General features: G+C 35.3%; 1 protein-coding gene across 1 annotated transcript in view; it reads right to left on the minus strand.

The window, feature by feature from the left end:
• The window catches only part of LOC149785621 (DNA-binding protein RFX6-like), a 93,762-nt gene extending 74,875 nt beyond the window's left edge, over positions 1-18,887 (minus strand). Inside the window, exon 1 of the mRNA XM_089979440.1 lies at positions 18,321-18,887. Coding sequence (XP_089835566.1) covers positions 18,321-18,474 — 154 coding nt within the window. The 5' untranslated portion in view covers positions 18,475-18,887. The remainder of the gene's footprint in view (positions 1-18,320) is intronic.
• Between the last annotated feature and the right edge of the window lie 2,747 nt (positions 18,888-21,634).

Genomic DNA, 21,634 nt, shown 5'->3' on the forward strand with positions numbered 1-21,634 from the left:
AAGAGCCTTCTTCTGAGTCGCGGAAAATATTAAGGAACAGAACTTCAAACAAACTTTTAAAGTTACCCAACTAAGCAATTTAATGCAATTAAGTTCAGTGACTTGTCCAGCATACCAAGGATGAAATCCAACCATTGAACAGTGTCCTTCTCTGATGCTCTTGGATTACAAGAAAATGTATTAATGCAGAACCGAGACTGGCTCTCAGTTCGAAAAGATGTAATCGTTATATTATGATGTCATCGTTATGACATCACCTTTGACCCAACTGTATCGTAGTGATATTAACTCTTGGTGAGATTTGAATGCACAATTACGTAGTTGCTACTACTGTCTGTGTATTGTACGTGCTCCGAAGGTAGCTAGGTGTTATCTGCATATCACGTGCTGGACAAAATACTTGACGTCGTCTTCCGAGTTTATTACATTTTCTCACCGCTAGTCTTCCCAAGACATTTTCAAAACTATAAGACACAAGTGATCAAGGGTAGTTAGTTAGCCCGTTACATGTATTTACTTAGTCAGGTAGGTAGGTAGGTAAGTAGGTAGGTGTTAGGATGTGTGCGTGGGTATTAGACAGTTAGGTAGATACAGTTTCAAAAGAGTCCCCTCCTTTTCCTGAAGTTCCCGCTTTAATTCCTTTCTATATACAGTTGCCTCTTTGTTATGTACTTTGATCTCTTAGTTATGTACTTTGATCTCTTAGTCATGCATTGTGATCTCTTAGCTCTGTACTTTGATCACTTATTTATGTACTTTGATCTCTTAGTTATGTACTTTGATTTCTTTGTTATGTACTTTGATTATTTTGTTATATACTTTGATCTCTTAGTTATGTACTTTGATTTTTTGTTATATACTTTGATCTCTTAGTTATGTACTTTGATCTCTTTGTTATGCACTTTGATCTCTTAGTTATATACTTTGATCTCTTAGTTATGTACTTCGATTTCCTATTTATGTACTTGGACCTCATGGTTATATACTGTTACTTCTATTAAAATGTAAATTTCCTATCTACATCTTAGTTATACTCTAAAATCTTTGTTAAAATGCAAAATTTAACGTAATTAAACAGTTTTCTGTACTTTTCACTATCATTTATATTTTTTATATTTCCTGCGCGTTTAATGTTAAAATATATCTGGTCATTTCTCTTCAACAATCTTCCTTGGTTTTTATAATTGGCACTGTTGATGTTAGAGCTCAGAAGTGCCTTTTAGCTTAAAGCGAGGAAACACGACAAAAAGTACCTTAAAGTGTGCTTAGTCCAACCAAAGCAAACTGACTTATGTCTATTTAATATACACCATATTCCCTATAAACTATAATGGAAACCAACTTAAATATTTTATACCGTCCCCTATCGGTCTCAAATTTGCATATATTTCGTGTAGGCAGGTGGACCATTGCCCCATTATGGGGTATTCCCATTGAGGGATATTAAGGGGTGTTCCTATTAAGGGACATTCCGTTCTGGATCGACTTTTAATGACTTCAGGACATGCATTTCAAATCAGTTTCTTATTCTGTATCCTGAATTGATACAAAAGGTAAGACAAAGACGTTCACCATGCTATAGCACGACTAATTTTGGATTTTTATATGACAAATATGAACTGTAAACATTGCTCCGTATTTTAATAGTAAAAAGCTTTTTAAGTGGAGTTTTTAATGTAAAAAGAAATAGATCTTAAGTTCGTCGAATTATTAACAGACGGGAATGGGTTAAAAACGAAACAGCCTGTCATATTTAATTTTAATTTGGTATAATTGTAATTGTTCTTTGAATTAATTTACTATTTCAGGGTTATGCAGTTTGCCCTTTTTGTCCTTACTCTTTTTTCTTCTCGGTTCGTAATGGGTTGGCACAAACATATTGGCAGAATAACGGCCGAACTATCGAATGAGCAAACGAACGAACGCACGAATGAATAAATGACTACATTAAAATTCAAATTTAGTATATATTCCTCTCACATGTACTGTACAGATAATGTCATTCATTCGTATCATTGTGAACAATGTGTGATATGGTGAAAGTCTGGCGATAACGCGTCAGTAAAATCTGCAATACGCAAATCAAAGTGACACCTGTGGGTGTACACGTATGAAAGGTGAGACAAAGGTGGGATGAAGAATAATTTTTAGTATGTACTATGATCCGTGAATCTGTACTATTCATTGATACCTTCAGGTTAATTTTTGAAAAGTTTGTTGCGCACAAGTGTACAATGGCCCTAAATGTCATTTAAATACTATCACTGTAGTAAGAATATGTTAAAATGTCTTAGTAAAATGAAAACACACACACACACAGATATATATATATATATATATATATATATATATATATATATATATATATATATATATATATATATATATATATATATATATATATATATATACATACATACATACATACTTTTTCCTCAAATATTCTAACATTTTCTTACTACAGTGATATAATTTTCAAAGACATATGGTGGTCACTCTTAAGGCGAGTCTTTGTTCTTGCAACAACAAAAAAAAAGAAGAAAAAAAAAACCCAGTAAATCAAAAACAACAAACAGCAACGCAAAATAATAAACAAAGACACAAGGACCAATATACTACCAGAAGGCCATTCTATTGTTTGTCTTATTCTCTGTAAATTTAATTAGACTGTTATGAACAATGGCGGTAGTATCAACACTCAGCAGACCAAATAATTGATTATTTAGTACTCTTGTATGATATCCCTGTATTTGTGGATTAATTATGGTCATTTTCTGCGCTGGACGAATTATTTGTGGTGGTATGTTTCGCCGAGCACAATAAATATCCATTTTTACTACAATTGAAGGAATATTTAGATTCCACGAAAAACAGAGGACCTTGGCATATGTCCATGCTAAAGTATTCTTGCCTTTAATTTCTTTTCTTTTTTAAATTTTAAACTCACTATCTCAGAAATCAATTTGCCTCTTTGTCAAGTAACACTCAAATAAAAAGTCCACGTAAGATTCAGACAGGTATTGGGCATACGGTTATCCTGGTTTTGGATCATTGAAGACTGCGTCATTCTCTAAGCCAGTGCACTATAACTTCTGGAAATATACTGGTGGAAAACATAAGGGTTGCCCAATTACACATGCATACTGAAATACTTATGGAGATTTAGTTTGCAGTACCATGCTAAAATATGTAGTCACTGCCATACTGTAGCAGTTATCTCAGTCTGTAACCTAAATGTAACAATTAATTAATCTTGACCCAATTTGGGAATTTTTGTAAAGCAAGTTTACTGATGTGTTCGAAGCTTTTTGCAGATAAATGGGTCAATGAACTTAGTTTCTCTGTTTGCCTATGCATCATTTATTTCATCTCAGATACACTTGTTATCTGACTTGTTCATTGCCAAAAACGTATTACACGTTAGAGCGGCTGCATAATGAAACGTTTCAATATAGGGTGTTCACAGAGACGAGTGGTCCAACTAATTAAACGTTCTTAATCGCACTCGGGATTGATTTACGCACTTTAACTGTTTCATCGTCTCTTAATTTTAGCCAGGTATAATCTGCAATAATTATATTTGTTAGTTTATGGTGATTGTCGTTTTAATAATCTTAAATACAAATCCTGTGGTTTGGAATTTTGTTCTTCTCTGCAACATATTTTCTATTCTTATGCATGTACTCTTGGTACTATTTGTATGTACTGTTAACATTATCTGCACACAGTCGGTGCAGTCAAGCACAGTGATGTGAATTACTGTGCTATTTATGACCTGCGATTTTAATTATGACAATTCTTGATAGTTTATAATAAATTTGAGGACATAAAACTTCATGCATAACATAGATTCCATCCGAGCAACGCTTAAGTGGATATCAACTCAGTGATGTGCTCAACATATATGTGTTCATTTTCCAGCAATGAAGAAAAGTGACTGCAGCCTACACTGCAGCCCTGAAATTCAACATTATTGAATGCTATCTTCAATTAGCTCAATTTCTCGACCATACTAGAATAACAATACTTAAACGAGATAGCCATATGTTCTCCTTTACAGGAGTATTATTTCTCTATCCCTCATGTAGGTCATGGATACATACATTTCCTCCTCCATTGACTGTATCAAAATATTTACATTTTCAAGTTTAATTCCTATCACCTTGAAAGACACTCCAGCTTAACTTATTTTTCCACGACATTTTAAAATATTTACGTGACGTCAATCTTTTAGACACTTTATCGTTAGATCCGTAGAAAGTTATGTCTCGATATGTCAAGAGAAGGTCTTTATGCGAGACACTTCCCTTTCAAATAAATGTACTATTCTGAAATTAACATTAATTTGTTATTTCATTGTTCAAAATTATGGTTACATGTTATTTGTTTATTTGAATTGCAGATTATATTTTTTTCGTGGGTGGGTAGGTTCTTGTGTTATTTTTCAAGTGTAGGTTTTTATGAGAGGAGATATTTGCGGCTAGTAACATTTAATATTTAAAGTCCGATTGTGTTCTATCACCACAGGTGATAACATCCCTGGCTTAATTTAGATATTATTAACTTTTGTTTATGTAAGAGTGATTTTTGAATGCCTTTACCGGAAATAAATGTCAACTTCTCGATGCGAATGCTACGCTTAGTACAAAAATTACAAGTTTCTGGTTGAAGCAAAGTACAAGACTTAATATAAGTGAACTGTGTAAAATATGTCCTCTGAATTTCTACTACGAACACAAAATATGCTGGCATGACAAACTTTAAACGACAGGATGAAAGAAATCCCAAGTCTAATCTTGAAGAGTACCGTATTCCGGTAAATGTCCTGGTAGAGCATCTGGTAAAATGCACGTCTATAATTTGACTTTGCATTAGACGCATGGCCTTTGAAATCTACAAAATGCTGAAGCGTTATTTATGTTCTAAAAAAGACATAGGTGTTTTCATTTGCAACATAAAGATAATATAGGTGTTTCTATTGACAATATACAGGTAATACATATACAATTTCAAACGTTTTAATGTCAGATAATCAATGTAGTAGGTTAGCTTTTAAATGAAGTCCGAGCTGGGGGTGGCATAAGCGAGGGCCAGTTGCAGTATTGTCTGCGAGTTTTGGTACTCTTTTAAATTTTGTTTCTTCTATGGAGGTATTGGAGGGTTGTACGGGAGTTGAGATGGAGACATCAATAATTATGTGAAAAATAAAATGAATAATATGTTTCGAGTGATTCTTAAATACCAATTCTTTAAAAATCTCTAAGAATTTTAGAGATAATAATAATAATAATAATAATAATAATAATAATAATAATAATACAATTATATTATTATTATTATTATTATTATTATTATTATTATTATTATTATTATTTATATTATTATTATTGTACATTGATTGCATATAAACGTCACAACGTACAAAGAATGCACACAATATTGTTAACAAGAATATATGAATGGTCTTGTCTATATTGTCTACTACTGGGGGATATGTAATACTCCGCTGCTTTCAATGCATTGGAATTAATTAGGAACAACTTTTCTTATGCTAACCTAAATAACCTAATTTAGGTAAATAAGTTATCTAGCTATCGGGAGAGGGGGATGGGATATCTTTTTGGTTTAATAGCACTTTTAATACATTATTTGCTATATCAGGTCAAGAAAACAAATAGGTAAGCTCTTTTCACAAAGAAACACAGAGGCAGGGGACTCAGGAGTATTGAACTAGAATCCCTTGATTTACGAGTCTGAAGTTCTTCAAACTCGGCTACTGTGGAACTCCCAAGAAGGTGAAGATATGTCAATCGGATTAAGCATGCATCTGTCGGATAAACCTGAGAAGCATCTTGCAGATCGCAATGCAGTATTCAGTTTGCTGAATATGGGACAATATTAACGGACATATTTCTTGCGGACTTAAAATCAACAACCGGCCCTCAAACAGCTGGCCATTTGAAATGGTTCGGTTATGGCGGTAGATAATATTTAAACAAGATATAAACAAACATTAAACACAACTACACTTAACAGCAATAAATCTAATATGAACTAGAACTACATTCACAAACCTGGCAAAACTCATTAGTGCACATAGCAGCATTCAAAGTAAATTTATATTGTGATTGTTTTTGCTGTTGTTATTGTTATTCTTGCTCTTGTTGTCATTATTACTATTATTATTATTATTATTATTATTATTATTACGGTTGTTGTTGTCATTAACAATATCACTGTCAAAAATGTCGTTAGTAGACAAGATCTAGCCGGCAATACCCAAATAAAAAAGCTAAATAAGAGAGAGAGAGAGAGAGAGGCGGGGGATGTGGGGAAGAAGAGAGTACGTGAGTGTTTGCTAAAAAGCCCTGGATAAAGATATGGGTAATAATGTATCAACATTTGACCATAAACTAGTATGGTTAATCATTATATGATGTAAACAGCTTTCATTCAGTCAATTAGGTAGATAAGACTCGGGTGACACGTACCCCAATTTGCGATGACCACTGAATGTCATCCTTAATCCGCTAATCCCCGATAGGGTCATTGGAATAATGAGACACGTGCTCACATTTAATAAATTTTCTCTACATGTCAGCATAATGTAGTGATATGCGATCAAATGATTATAAATAACGATATAAATTCTTATTGGACATTTTTGTAAACTATTACCAATGGTCAACATCCATCCGTTGCACTTGTATCTACCAGCCTTTAACGTTCTTTTATTCCCTTTTTCATAACTTCTTCAAAATGCATACTTATCAAGTTCTTCTCAGTATTTTGGGGCAAAATGTATTTGAAGTTTCCTACAACAGCCGAGTATGTCAACCCGTGGGTAATAAATGTATTATGAAAACCCTCTAAGAAAAGAAAACGCTGACACAGTCCGTATGTCCCTTCATTTTCCAATGTATGTGTTTCGATCTCCATTAGTAATTAAAAATCTGTGCAACATTACCAATTAAATTATGTAAGACCATATACATATGGTGCTGGGATAATTAAGTAACCTATGTATTACAGTGGTATGGGTATAATCAAGTAACCTACACTAATACAGTGGTACTGGGATAAGCAAGTAGCCTACCTATTACAGTGGAACTAGGATAATCAAGTAACCTACGTATCACAGTGGTACTCGGATAATTAAGTAACCTATGTATCACAGTGGTACAAGGGTAATCAAGTAGCCTCCGTATCACATTGGTACTGGGATAAGCTAGTAGCCTACATAGTACAGTAGTACAGGGATAATCAAGTAGCCTACGTATAACAGTGGTACTGGGATAATCAAGTAACCTATGTATTACAGTAGTACAAGGTTAATCAAGTAGCTTACGTATTACAGTAGTACAAGGGTAATCAAGTAGCCTACGCATTGCAGTAATACAAGGTTAATCAAGTAACTTACGTATTACAGTAGTACAAGGGTAATCAAGTAGCCTACGTATTACAGTAGTACAAGGTTAATCAAGTAACTTACGTATTACAGTAGTACAAGGGTAATCAAGTAGCCTACGCATTGCAGTAATACAAGGTTAATCAAGTAACTTACGTATTACACTGGACAACAAATTTTTACAAAAGTCATGTTACTGAAATAAAATTAGTCAATTCTTATCAATTTTTATGTGCTGAACACGAATATGACAGTCAAATTGCAAAATTGGCTCTAGTTTTTTTGTAATCTGCAAGAAATTAATGTTTACATAACGAAATGCATTCCAATAGTAAAAGGTCAACTGTAATAGCCTACCTATAAAAAATCAAGTCATTGACTACATCTTAGATTTCTTCGCCTGTCTCTTGTACAGCTGTTCGGGAGCATCTCTGAGGAGTGTCCAGCAGTAGTCAGCCAGCATTGTAGTGGACCATTTTCCCTGGTATCTTTGTTCCATTGTTGCGATATCTTGATGAAAACGTTCGCCGTGTTCATCACTAACAATACCACAGTTGCTAGGAAAGAAATCCAAATGGGAATGAAGGAAGTGAATCTTTAGAGACATATTGCAGCCAAGTTTCTTATACTTCATCAACATGTCTTCTACTAGTTCCTTATAGTTTTCTGCCCTAACATTTCCGAGGAAGTTTGTAGAAACTAGGCGAAAAGCATTCCATGCTTGTTTCGCGTCACCTTCCAGCAAGTTGTTGAACCGGTCATCTTTGAAAAGCTCTCGAATCTGAGGACCCACAAAAACTCCCTCTTTAATCTTTGCTTCGCTGAGTCGAGGGAATTTTTCATGCAGGTATCGGAATGCTGGCAAAGTCCGGTCAATGGCTTTCACGAAGTTCTTCATCAAACCTAGTTTGATGTGAAGGGGTGGTAGCAAGATTTTCTGAGCCTCAACCAGAGCTGGGTGTTGGATATTCTTCTCTCCAATGGCTACATTCTGCCTGTGAGTCCATTCCTTCCTCATGTAGTGCATTTCCCTTGCTCGGCTATCCCACTCGCATAAGAAACACATGTATTTTGTATATCCTTGCTGCAGTCCCATTAAAAGGGCAACTACCTTCAAATCACCACAGAGGTGCCAGCTGTACTTGTTATACTCAATGGAATTCAGTAGCTGCCTTAAGTTATCGTATGTCTCTTTCATGTGGACAGCATACGCTACTGGAATAGATGGAAGAATGTTTCCATTGTGCAAAAGCACAGCCTTGAGACTCAGTTTCGAAGAGTCCACAAATAGTCTCCATTCTTGTGGGTCATGAGTGATTTTTAAAGCATTCATGAGGCCCTCAATATCGGAACAGAATATCAGATTACTTTCCTTTCTGAAGAAAGGCTCCAATTGCTGGTGGCGCTTTCGATATGCAGTAATTGTGACATCTTCTTCTAGAAGATTCCATTGTTGGAGTCTTGATCCTAGCAATTCTGCCTTGTTCTTTGATAAGTCCAAATCACGAATCAGGTCATTTAGTTCTTCCTGTGTTATTCTGTGTGGGGTTGATGATGCACCACAGTGAAAATCTGGATCACTGCATGCTGATGGACCAGGAGAAGAACAGGTCGACTCACCTTTGTCTTCGTCAGATGAATCAAGAGAATATTCTGCTGGAGGTTCTGGAATAGGAAGTCCCTCACCATGTGGAACTGGTCTCAATGCAGACGGAATGTTTGGGTAGACTATTCTCGACTTCTTTCGCTTCGTTATTCCACCGGAAAGAGGAGGAACCAAGCAGAAGTAACAGTCATTTAGGTGGTTGCTTGGCTCTCTCCACACCATTGGGACTGCAAACGGCATTGATGACCTTTTGCAATTCAACCACTGTGAAAGCTGTGTTGTACATGTAGCACAGCATATATGCGGAGCCCAAGGCTTGTCTTGGTCACCAACCTTGCATCCGAAGTAAAGATGATATGCCTTCTTCACTTGAGAATTGATACTTTTCTTCTGGTTGGCAAATGTCACTTCCCCACAAATATAGCAAAAATTGTCCGCGGTATTAACACACTTTCGAGGCATTACTGTTCTTTATTGTACGTAAATGGATAAAATAATAAGTTTTATGTAACAGTAGCTTGAACTGTCTCGCACAACATCTAAAATATTTTAAATGCTGAACCTATCTGATTGGGCTTTATATAGTACACTGCTTACGTCAGCTTCAGCAGCCGCCTGGCATTAGTATAATAGGCCTACACATGTATAGTACACTGCTGACGTCAACTTACTTCAGCAGCCGCATGGCATTAGTATTGCATTGCATCAGAAAATGATGCAATCAACTGTGGATGATGTGAGCATGATGGTATTATGCAATGTTACATCCTTATTCCGGATGTTGCTGCAGTCCTACTGGAGAAATTTACACAGTGAAACATAGAAAATGAGGTATATGAATATCTTCAAAACGAGAGCCAATACAAATTTTTCACGGTTATATTCGTGTTCGGCACACCAAAATACTACAGATTAGGGCCTTTTCAAGTCAGTAATGATTTCACTGTTGACCAGTGTTACAGTAGTACAAGGGTAATCAAGTAGCCTACGCATTGCAGTAATACAAGGTTAATCAAGTAACTTGCGTATTACAGTAGTACAAGGGTAATCAAGTAGCCTACGCATTACAGTGGTACAGGGATAAGCAAGTAGCCTAGGTATTACAGTAGTACAGGGATAAGCAAGTAGCCTACATATTACAGCAGTACAGGGATAAGCAAGTAGCCTACATATTACAGCAGTACAGGGATACTCAATTAGCCTACACACTATAGTAGTACAGGGTTTACTAATGGGATTACGTTTAAGGCTGAAGAAAATTAAATCTAGACCAATCTTCCATATGACATTATTTGCAAATTACATACTTTGATTTTAAATCTAGACCAATCTTCCATATGACATTATTTACAAATTACATACTTTAATTTTAAATGCAAAACTAAGAAGTAAAAGTCTTTCTTCACTGTCATAACTGTCAGAATTCAAATAACCACCGTCATAAAAAAAAAATCATGCCCACCACCCTTGAACACGAGTCCATATTTTGGTTCGGAGATGCATACTAGACCCGATGCGTACCCCAGCTTGCCGTCAGGGGCAGAAGTTACAGTGGCTCAGTGGTAAGCGTGTTAGACTCGCGACAGAAAAGACTGAAGAGCTGAGCTCAACTATCGGATTGGCTATTGTTAAGCATTACTGGGCAAAAGTACATTACTCGGATCGCCTCTGTACTAAATAACCTTTTTGTGTCGCCGTGTCGTAAAACACCAGTTCAAACCTTCATATAAAAATGGTACTGCTGTGACAGGATTATTTGCATTTACATGGCGCTTATTGTTAGTTTACCTTATTGTATTTGGTGCTCTTAGCATATTGCATTTCCTTGTTTTCATAAGTGCATCTAATCACATCGTGATAAACAACTAAAGGACGTATAATACTCAGCAATGCTATTTCGAGATTATAATGGATTGACAATTACAACTCTAAAAATTTGTTCCAGTCCGTCTGAGACAGGGTTACCTAATTTGCCCCGACACTTCGGCATTTAATGTTATTTAAACAACTGAAAACAGGGAAATGTGGAAGAGAAGTGTTTGCGTTTGCCAAATACTTCATGTGCATAGCACATGATTTCACTGTTACACGCTAAGTCATCACAGGTAAAAAGATGAGCAAATCATGGGGTTTAAATACACACTTCAAGTATTGGGCTATTCTCAAACCGCGGAGTCTGTTTGCAAAGTAGTGTTCCTGTCCACATACCACCACTGTGCGATGTAAATAGTATTCCCCAGAGAATAAGTGTAAATGACGATAAAAAACACAACTTTGATTAATTATGCCCTGCACGAGACTTAACAAAATTATGGCAAAATAGGAAAGTTCAAAAACTGAGAAATTTCGAATTTCGAAACAACTCTCACTTAAATGTATTTGTTTACAAAGGGTCGCAATATTGATGATACACACACCGACCTATGCAATAAAAATGAATACCATACAAAAATTCTTAAATTTGTATTTTTCACTGGCTATAATACTACTAGTGTTACTACTATCAGTACTGCTGCTACTACTAATACTACTACTACCACCACTATTACCTGTACTATTATAAGACACGATCACGTCGCCATGCAGAAGAAAATAAAAACAGGAAAGGGGGAGGAAGTGGCAAACATAAATATTAGAAATGTTAATTTGTCGCATCTTAGATTAAACTTTTATAAAATTATAAGCGAGTAAACTGGTTTTCTTTTTTTATAGCTGCAAACTATACATTTTGATAGTTAAGTGGACTGTACGTTGTCTAGGAGACCCTTATGTAGATCAATACTTTAAATGGGACGGTTCCAACTTTATTGTAATAAAATCAATAACAACTCACTACAGGTAAATGAATTAGGTTCCCATCGGTAGTGTTGTTTCAAATATTACAGTTTTCTCATGTATAGATTTCATTCTAATGTAAACATAGCCCTTCAAACATTTGGGAAACTTTCTTTTTATAAAAGTCAGCTGCATTACATGACGCAAACACATAAATTTGGATTTTGTTACCAATTATAGAATTGCTCCAAATTATGGAATGTTGTGTTTGTTTCTGCAAATTTCCCGAACTAATCCTTGTAAATTTTCAACTCGTAGATTATGCTCGCTAATTGAGAAATAAACTGAAGTGTATGTTTGTATAAACTGGCTCGGTGTATCAAACGGTCCCTCAAATATCTTCAAAACTAAACCCCCCCGATAGAGACTAGGGAAACCTGATCAAGGTGTGAAACGAATTTATCTCAACTTCAAGTGTGCAATCGTAGCCGATTTTAAACCTTTCAAAAAATGCACGCTCTATCACCACTCTGGGTAGATTGGTGTTGGTACAGCGATATTGGTCCGCCATCAAAAGATCGCTGCCTCGACTATATTTCTTGATGAAGCCACCCCAGGGGATTTGTAGCCCGCTAAGTGCAGTATAAATAGAGAAAAATGAAAACAGTCATCGGCTTCAAATTCCTACTTTATCTCTTATCAGATGCTTTGAGAATCGTCAGTGTCAACAAATTATCAAATATTTGGTGGACTGACGACAGAAAAAAACTATGTCTATGTCATACCATCATAAAATTAGCTGAATCAGGCATTATATTTTAAAAGCTATATTATATTATACAAGGGTAATGCTAACAACAACAACAACAGCAATAATAATAATGATAATAATAATAATAATAATAATAATAACAATAATGAAGATGATTATGATAGAAATAATAATAATAATAATGAAGATGATGATATAAATAATAATAATAACAATAATAACAATAATGAAGATGATGATAGAAATACTACTACTACTAATAATAATAATAATTAAGATGATGATATAAATAATAATAATAACAATAATGAAGATGATGATAGAAATAATAATAATAATAATAATAATGATAATAATAATAATAATAATAATAATGAAGATGATGATGATATAAATAATAATAATAATAATAATAATAATAATAACGCAATGACAGGAATGTAAACGACAGCGATAAACATTATATTCTCTCTCTCTCTCTCTAGAAGAATCTAAATAACATGCATTGAGAGGACCGATACCATGTTGAAATAGACATTAGGATGATTTTACTAGTACTTTACATTTAAATGACAAACCACTTTCCAGGGGAATCTTTTTCCGAATATTATAAAATAGGAAGGTCGTTTATTGGTAATTGGGGCGGTAGAGAGACAGACAATTCAGTTACATTTTTTTACTCTGCAAAACATCTAAATACGCAGAGTAAAATAATCAAAAAATCTAAAAAGTCAAAACAAATGGCACACGGGAACATATGGCATTCATGCCAGTCATATAAATTTCGCAAGATGTAGCCATGCAAACAATATCATTAATTGAGAAATATTAATTATGATTGAGACAGACAGATAGATAGATAGATAGATAGATAGATATAGATAGTTAGATAGATAGATAGATAGATAGATAGTTAGTTAGATAATTAGTTAGATAGATAGATAGATAGATAGACAGATAGATAGACAGATAGTCCCCAACATTGTCTTCATAGCAGAAATATACACACAAACGTTGACCCCCAAAAATGTCTTCATAGTAGAAATATATACACAAAAGTATTTCACATAGGCCTTCATATTAGAAATATACACACAAAAATTGTCCCCAAAAATGTCTTCATATTAGAAATATACACACAAAAATTGTCCCCAAAAATGTCTTCATATTAGAAATATACACACAAAAGTTGTCACCAAAAATGTTTTCATGTTAGAAAAACAAACACGACAATGACAGTTTTGTTTCCAGACCGATATTTAGTATGTGTCATGTTGATGACTATTTCGTATATGTCATATTGATGACTATTTCGTATATGTCATATTGATGACTATTTCGTATATGTCATATTGATGACTATTTATCATCTTCCATATTGATGATTGCTTAGTTGATGTCATGTTGATGACTAATTAGTATGTCATAGTGATGACTTCTTATTATATGTGATATTAATGACTATTTAGTATGTGATATTAATGACTAAGCATGTCATAATAATTACTAATTAGTAGGTCATATTAACTACTAATTAGTATATATGATATTAATGAATACCTAGCATATATCATATTAAAGAATAAAATGTAGAATAATTACGGTACTTTTGCGCTTTGTGAATCACTAGAACAACTAAAGAGAAAACAAGACTCTCATAAAATGTGCAGTTATAGAACGTCACAAACTCATTCTCGAATTTGAGACAAGTTCTAAACTTCCCAATTGCGCTGTTCAATTGAACACACAATTTTACCGTGCACTTACATCTCCATGACCACATTTATTTTGTATTTTTTTCACACGGATACCGTTTGCTCCCTTTATTCCCTCTGATAAATTTTCTGTTCTACAAATTACTGAATATAGGTCAAGTCATCTACCCCTTGTCAATAAACCTTCTTGGACTTTTCCGATACATGCATGCGAAGGCAATAAGATGGTCCTAAATTGATATTGATATGGTATTGAAAATCCAAACAATCAGGTTGTAGAGATTTCAAATGTACACGAACCAACTGGGGGATTAGATTAAGACAAAACCCTCCTGGTTTCCGCATGTATTAGGAAAATGTATTTACAGTTTGATAATACTACACAGGAAAGTGTACACCACATTGGGAAGAATACAGGTTCGTGACAAATGATAAATGGACAAAGAAACCTAAATTACCCACCCACCCCTAAAGCTGCAAATTAAATGAAGAACAGAGATAGGTGACAGACGAAATGATTTGAAGATTTTGTATTTTAAATGAGGCCCTTTTAAAATATTTGTTAACGAAACAAAGAATAAATTTTAATTGTGTTATGAAGTGGTAAATGGTAATATAAAAAACTCTGTAATGCTATTGCAAGTTTCGATGACTATATAACCAAATAAATTGCACCTTACTAATATTAAGTTCAATACAAAAATAAATTTAAAACGCAAGGTTTCCTTGATCAGATAATTTTAAAGGAATAAGTGTATAGAATTGTATGCGACATATTTAAATCATGTCCGACTCATGCCACCCTGTTTCCTTTCAATTATATGTACATGAGATTTTAGGCAACGATATAAACACACACACACACACACACAAGTAAAGTCGATTGTTCAATATATTCTCTTTGTTCCCCATCAAGAGCCTCTAGATTTTTACTTTTAATGAAACCGACACGTACGCTATCCTAGTTTTAATTTTTTTTTTAAATCCCTATGATGTCTGCATTCATTAGAAGGCTCTCTGCACAGGCAAGTTGCGATCATATATTACATTTAGCCCTCAAGAGGCTCAAGCAACTCTATTTTACCCCTTAAATCTCCATCTTGTGATCATATATTTTACTTGGGAAGAAAGGACCACATAAATTACTATAAGACATCTGTCAATAAATCTCATGTATTGGCCGCTTAAAAGTCCATTATACTTTGAACTTCTTGTTTCTTTTACACGTAATGTAACTATATTTATTGATTTGATATACATGGGTGTTTGAATAGCGATTTTATGCCATGTTTTCTGAATAAGTAATGCATTTATGTTGTACATATTTCACCGCAAGTAATTACAACGCCATTGAATTTCCGTGTGAAAATAGCTTCGTTTCTCCAATTGAAATGTTGGTGAAAATTTTATGTCGCCATAGACGAAACTGTTAGTGAGGTGCAAATTTCCAGACGACAATAAAATCCAATATGGCCGAAGTTGTATTTTCACTATCAAGGAATGCGTGTGCGTTTTGAGTCCATTCATGTTTACATTTTTAATACACGAGTTACAGTAAAATGGTGTTTGTTGCATTGAACGATGCACGTAAATATTAATATTACTGTTTTCGAAATGTGGTTTTATTCACTTCGCTTGCAGAGATTCCGTGATACGCCCATGTCAATTTTCAACAGTAAGCTCTGGAATACTGTAGTGATATATGTAGGAAGAGAACAAATTTCATCCATCCAGCAATATACAGAGAAAGTTGTTTTGAATTATTTTCATTCATTTGTTTTAGAAAATACATTTTATACAGTTGGTTTTTGTGCAAGTTTGGGTATTATGCCCAACAAGTTAGACAACTTAACAAATGATCGTTGTGCTAGTAAACTTTAATGTAAATCTCAGGATTTTCGGACAGAGAAAAGGACGAAAGTTATAGTTTCCGTACGGATATTCTACACATCATTGACGCCCTCCTCCCGTGTGGCATTACATTGTTCCAGCGAGCAATTGAATGTTCCTTAGTTAAAAATGTCCATGTGCATTTTAGAAAGTAGTGCTTCTGCATACAACGATCACAGAAATTATGTCTGCAAAATTTTGGTTTTAAAAATTAAAATATCTGCTCTGGTACATTAGATAGAACTGATATTATCGCATACAATGTTGTCTTAATGAACACGATTTTTCTATGCGATTTTCTCTCTTACCCTCTCCGATAATGGAAATGAGTTTTGTTACATTATGAAGTATGTTTCATTTACATACTATGACTATATATGTGCTTCAATTATAATTAACTTTTTTGATGACACGTTAACGCGTATATGTATGACTATTTACAAGTCATTTGATAATAATGTATATATGTAAATATACTTGTAGGACCCGCAATACAATTTGGTTAATTGGTACAAATATGTTCAAGATCACGTTGGCAAAGCAAATTCGTATTTTTCACAATTGAACTCAGTAAAATAAACAAAAGGGGAAAGGTAGTTTGAAGCAATTGTTGAAACCACAGATGAACAATGATAAGAAGTATTTCAAGACAAATTTTTTCGGCCGCAAAAAGAATGTTGCTACTTTTTTTTAACAACTTATTGGTCGAATAGAAAGTTCCTTTGTTTACATATGTAAATGTTTCTCTATTTTTATATCTTTAGTCTTTTTCTCCACGAAATTTTATGCCTGGGATGTACACTAGAGTTGTCGGATTGATTTGTCACGTTTGGTTTACCTTGTCATGTTTGTGATGTCTTTTCTTCCCCTATCATTTCATTTCACTTTTACATTAGACCTGGCCTTTAAGGAACCTCGTTTTTAACATACACATTGTAATGCGTTCGTGTTCTAATGCTTGAATTAGTTGAACGGTTTGAAGGCAACTGGGATTAATAATAATAATAATAATAATAATAATAATAATAATGATAATAATAATTGTTATTATTAGTATTACTGTTGTTGTTACTATTATTATTATTATTATTGTCTTCCTCATCATCATCATTATCATCATTGATGGATCTTTCTAATTTCTGAAACTATTTGGTGGTCAGATGTTTTTGGTCTAGACAAGGTGAAGAAGGTAAGTAACAGGTGTAAAGTGTTAGGTAGAATTTACTATCGACGCAATCGATGACATTTTTATGGCACAGCTCTCAAATAAAACTTACTAAATGCTGGTTTAAATAAACAGTTTAAAAGACTAATGCTGACACGACAGAGCCACAATATTTTTATATCATTCATATTTTGAAAGTAATATCTATCTACCTGTTTATGCTATCGACTGAAGTTTGGCGTCGTGTGATTCTTAATTACTAATCAAGAAAACTGAATATTTATGTCAGATTTATACCCTCATTTTCTCGGCACTTTTCATCTCTGTCTTTCGTGGCACCTGCTCTTAATTACTTACACACTGTTTTATTGTTATTTCTCTGCTATTGCGTACAAAATTAAGATTAGGTAGGAGAAATATCTAAAATTAAAAGGAGCGAAAAAAAAGCTGAATTTTTTTTGTTTGTGGCTAAAACAAATCTTATCCATTCTGATTCTCTGCACCTTTTTATTCACTTAAACGTTTCGTAGAGTGTCTTAGTTAGTTAGTTAGGAGACATGTTAGCATGTAGGGTTTAAGTCGCTGTTGCTGTGGGTTTAACATCATTTTTCAACATACACGGCGGTTAGTATAAGTACCGGTGGAATAATCCGGGAAAACTCCGTTATGAACCAATGCCCCTTTGTAAGCTACTGGCAACATTTTCCCATACCCATATTCGCCAAGCCCGAGGCTCAAACCCACATGGACAGAGGAGAAATGGCATAGATCGGTAAATGCTAGCGCTTCAGACCACTCGGCATCCCGGGGGCCCCGGGTTTTAGTCGGCAAGCTACTTATTTCCGTAAATGATATATAATGCGGAACTTTCTAAATCAGAGATAATTTTAATATTTTCTGACCCTGCCTACAGAGACTTATATCTCGTTACAATGTAATAAACAACATGGTTAATAAAAGATAATTGCCGATAGTTTGGCAGCTCTCACCTGGTTTGACACTTGATTTGGAATGTTTTCTGTGAGTTGGTCCAACATCCGGGGACATTTCGGAAGCTGATTCCTGGTCGGTATCGACGCTCACCTCTCGACACAATCTTTTCGCTGACGTCGGGGTCCCCGTATCAAGAGCAGCTCCTAACATTTTTGAAAGCAGCTTTCTTAAACAAATAGTTTCCTAAATTAATAATCCCCCGCCTGAATCATGAACTCGCGTGAATTTTCCATCCAGAAACAGTTTGATTTTACTGGATTTCAACGGCGAGACTTCATTCCCTTGACTATTGTGTCTAGATCATGAACAGATGTACCGAGATAACGTTGTTTTTCTATTTGCACATGTTTGACAGAAACGAATTCTCGTGTAAATCTCGGTGAAAGATTGAGGTTTAAGTCAACGTATATATATATATACTCCTCCTCGTTTCTGGAACAAAAACGAGTACAAGAAATCATCAAGTACAGGATACCACTGCTCTCCACAGGTAAATATACATACAGGGCGCGCAATATGATAGTACGACCCGAGCTGATTAACTGCAAACAAATCGGGTAGTTCCTTACCGAAGAAATCTGGAAATCCGCGCTGACAGGGGACGGGTCACGTGATCTCAGGCTGCCTATTGACAGGTATCGAGGGAGAGATAAGAGACCCAATAATAACAATGTCATTTTTGTTCATTTTATCTTCACCCTTATCCCACCCAATCAGGCAAGTGTCGAGGTTTGAAAGTGAAATTCTTTGATTTTAGGTGGGATAAAGTGGACATTTTGTGGAAAGCAACCTCTTGGTTGAGGTCATTACGTCCAATTCATTATGTATCGAAAAAAAGTATTATTGACTGTGATGTTATTGTTGTGACGACGAAGTTAATAATAATAATAATAATAATAATAATATATGGATTCTGCGAAATACTGTGTTTCAACCCTACGCCTTTCTGTTGATTACTGGAAAATTAATTCCCTTTTTCATACCACATTTTGGTGACGGCGAGGGTACGAACTGAATATACCATTGCGGTAGGCAAGTCCCCAAGGGCAGTAGCATACTAACGGGGTGGGGTGGGTGGGGTGGGGCGGACGGATCTGTTGTCCAAACTACCAACCTCCGCCAACGGGAACTCATTTCGGTAAAAGCTAAAGAATGTTTTCTATCTCACCCCACCCGACCGTTTCCATTTTATCTAAACGTTGGAAAATGAGACTGTAGGGACACGACCTACCAATAAAATGTATATGATAGATTCATGCTGGTATTCTATCTTCAAAAACCAAAATGTAATCCAGCAGTTATATTTGATTTTGAAGGTTGCAACCCCGTACTAGATTTATAAAAAAAAAGAAGCACACATGCACCATCGCTTCATAAAAGGCTTTCTAGCTAAGTTTTACCGTCCTTAACTCCGCGTGTCGGTACATGAACATTAGCATATAAGAATTGTCCACGCTCACCCTGCCCTCCTAGCTCGCTCCTCATCTCCGGCAATTCAGGTATGCAAATCAGAGCTGCAGTTCCATTCAGGAATTTAGCCAAATCTTTGTGTTTTCATCAACTGTGTAAATAAAGCCAAAACAAGCGAAGCATGTAGGCACTTAATTCCATATTCTGTAGTAGTAGTAGTAGTGGCAGCAGCAGCATTCCCAGCACCAGCATCACTAGTAGTAGATCTTCAGTGCTAATAGTTATAAAATTAGCATTAGTCCAGCAGCAACGTTAGCATCACTGAAAGGATAATTTACTGATGTCCTCTGACCTTCAGGTATTCGGGGACACGGAGGGTATGATGGCGAGTAGTCTAAAGCGCTCGCATTTACCGGTCACTGTCATCTCACCTCTGTACACGTGGGTTCGAGTCTAGGGCTCAATGAATGTGAGTATATGAGAAAGCTTGCCAGTACTTTCCCTTGCGTCCGTAGTTCCCACTGGGTTTTCCCGGATTCTTCCTACATCAGTCATACAGGTCGCCATTTATCGTGTACTGAAAAATGGCAAAAAACCCCAACAACAACAACAATAACAACAACAACAACCTTCAGGTATTCCTTTTTTCCATTTAAAATGAAATTAAATGCAATTCCTTACTGATAGGTCTCCCCAGGAGATGCTAAAAAGTGTCGTAGTAAACGACGTTCGGTTTAACAAATCCCCTTCCCCCGGTCTCCTTTACCCCCCCCCCATATATATATGTATATATGGAGCAATGATTGTGCCCTAACATGAGCTAAGGTGTGAAGTAGCAATGATTATGTACAGACAACATGAGCTAAGGTGCGACGGAGCAATGATTGTGTCCTGACAACATGAGCTAAGGTGTGAAGGAGCAATGATTGTGTACAGACAACATGAGCTAAGGTGTGAAGGAGAAATTATTGTGTACAGACATCATGAGCTAATGTATGACCGAGCAATGATTGTGTCCTGACAGGAGCTAATGTGTGAAGAAGCAATGATTGTGTACAGACAACATGAGCTAAGGTATGACAGAGCAATGATTGTGTCCTGACAACATGAGCTAAGGCGTGAAGGAGCAATGATTGTGTACATACAACATGAGCTAAGGTATGACGGAGCAACGATTGTGTCCTGACAGGAGCTAAGGTGTGAAGGAGCAATGATTGTGTCCTGACAACATGAGCTAAGGTGTGATGGAGCAATGATTGTGTACAGACAACATGAGCTAAGGTGTGAAGGAGAAATGATTGTGTACATACAACATAAGCTAAGGTGTGATGGAGCAATGATTGTGTACAGTGTGAAGGAGCAATGATTGTGTACAGACAACATGAGCTAAGGTGTATAGGAGCAACGCTTGTGTCCTGACAACACGAGCTAAGGTATGACGGAACAATGATTATGTCCTGACATGAGCTAAGGTGTGATGGAGCAATGACTGTGTCCTGACAACATGAGCTAAAGTGTGATGTTCACTGAAGGTGTGGGGATGAGTGAATTGGTAGCTGTATTAATTTAGCTGTCATAATAAATCCATGGAAACATCATGGTATTAAAAATTCGGTGACTTTAAATTTCTGAATGCTTGTGATCATCCTATATATATTAGTATAGACATATCGTTGATGCCAGGTCTATGTAGTGAAAATCATATGAGGTGCGGCATTTTTGGAGACCTATGTGTTTGAAACAAATGCTTTCAATTACGCACCAAAGTCAGGTCCGAATTTCAGTAATGGGTTTTCAAGTTCAAATTTTTTAAATTGATTACAATTCCTTTAATAAAATATAACCTGTTTTTCAGTTTTAAGTAGGATAACTCTCAAAAGATTCTGTTTACTAAGATCTC

This window comes from Sinohyriopsis cumingii, chromosome 13, assembly GCF_028554795.1.
Source record: "Sinohyriopsis cumingii isolate HCF-2022 chromosome 13, ASM2855479v2, whole genome shotgun sequence".
NCBI classification, from domain to species: Eukaryota; Metazoa; Mollusca; class Bivalvia; order Unionida; family Unionidae; genus Sinohyriopsis; species Sinohyriopsis cumingii.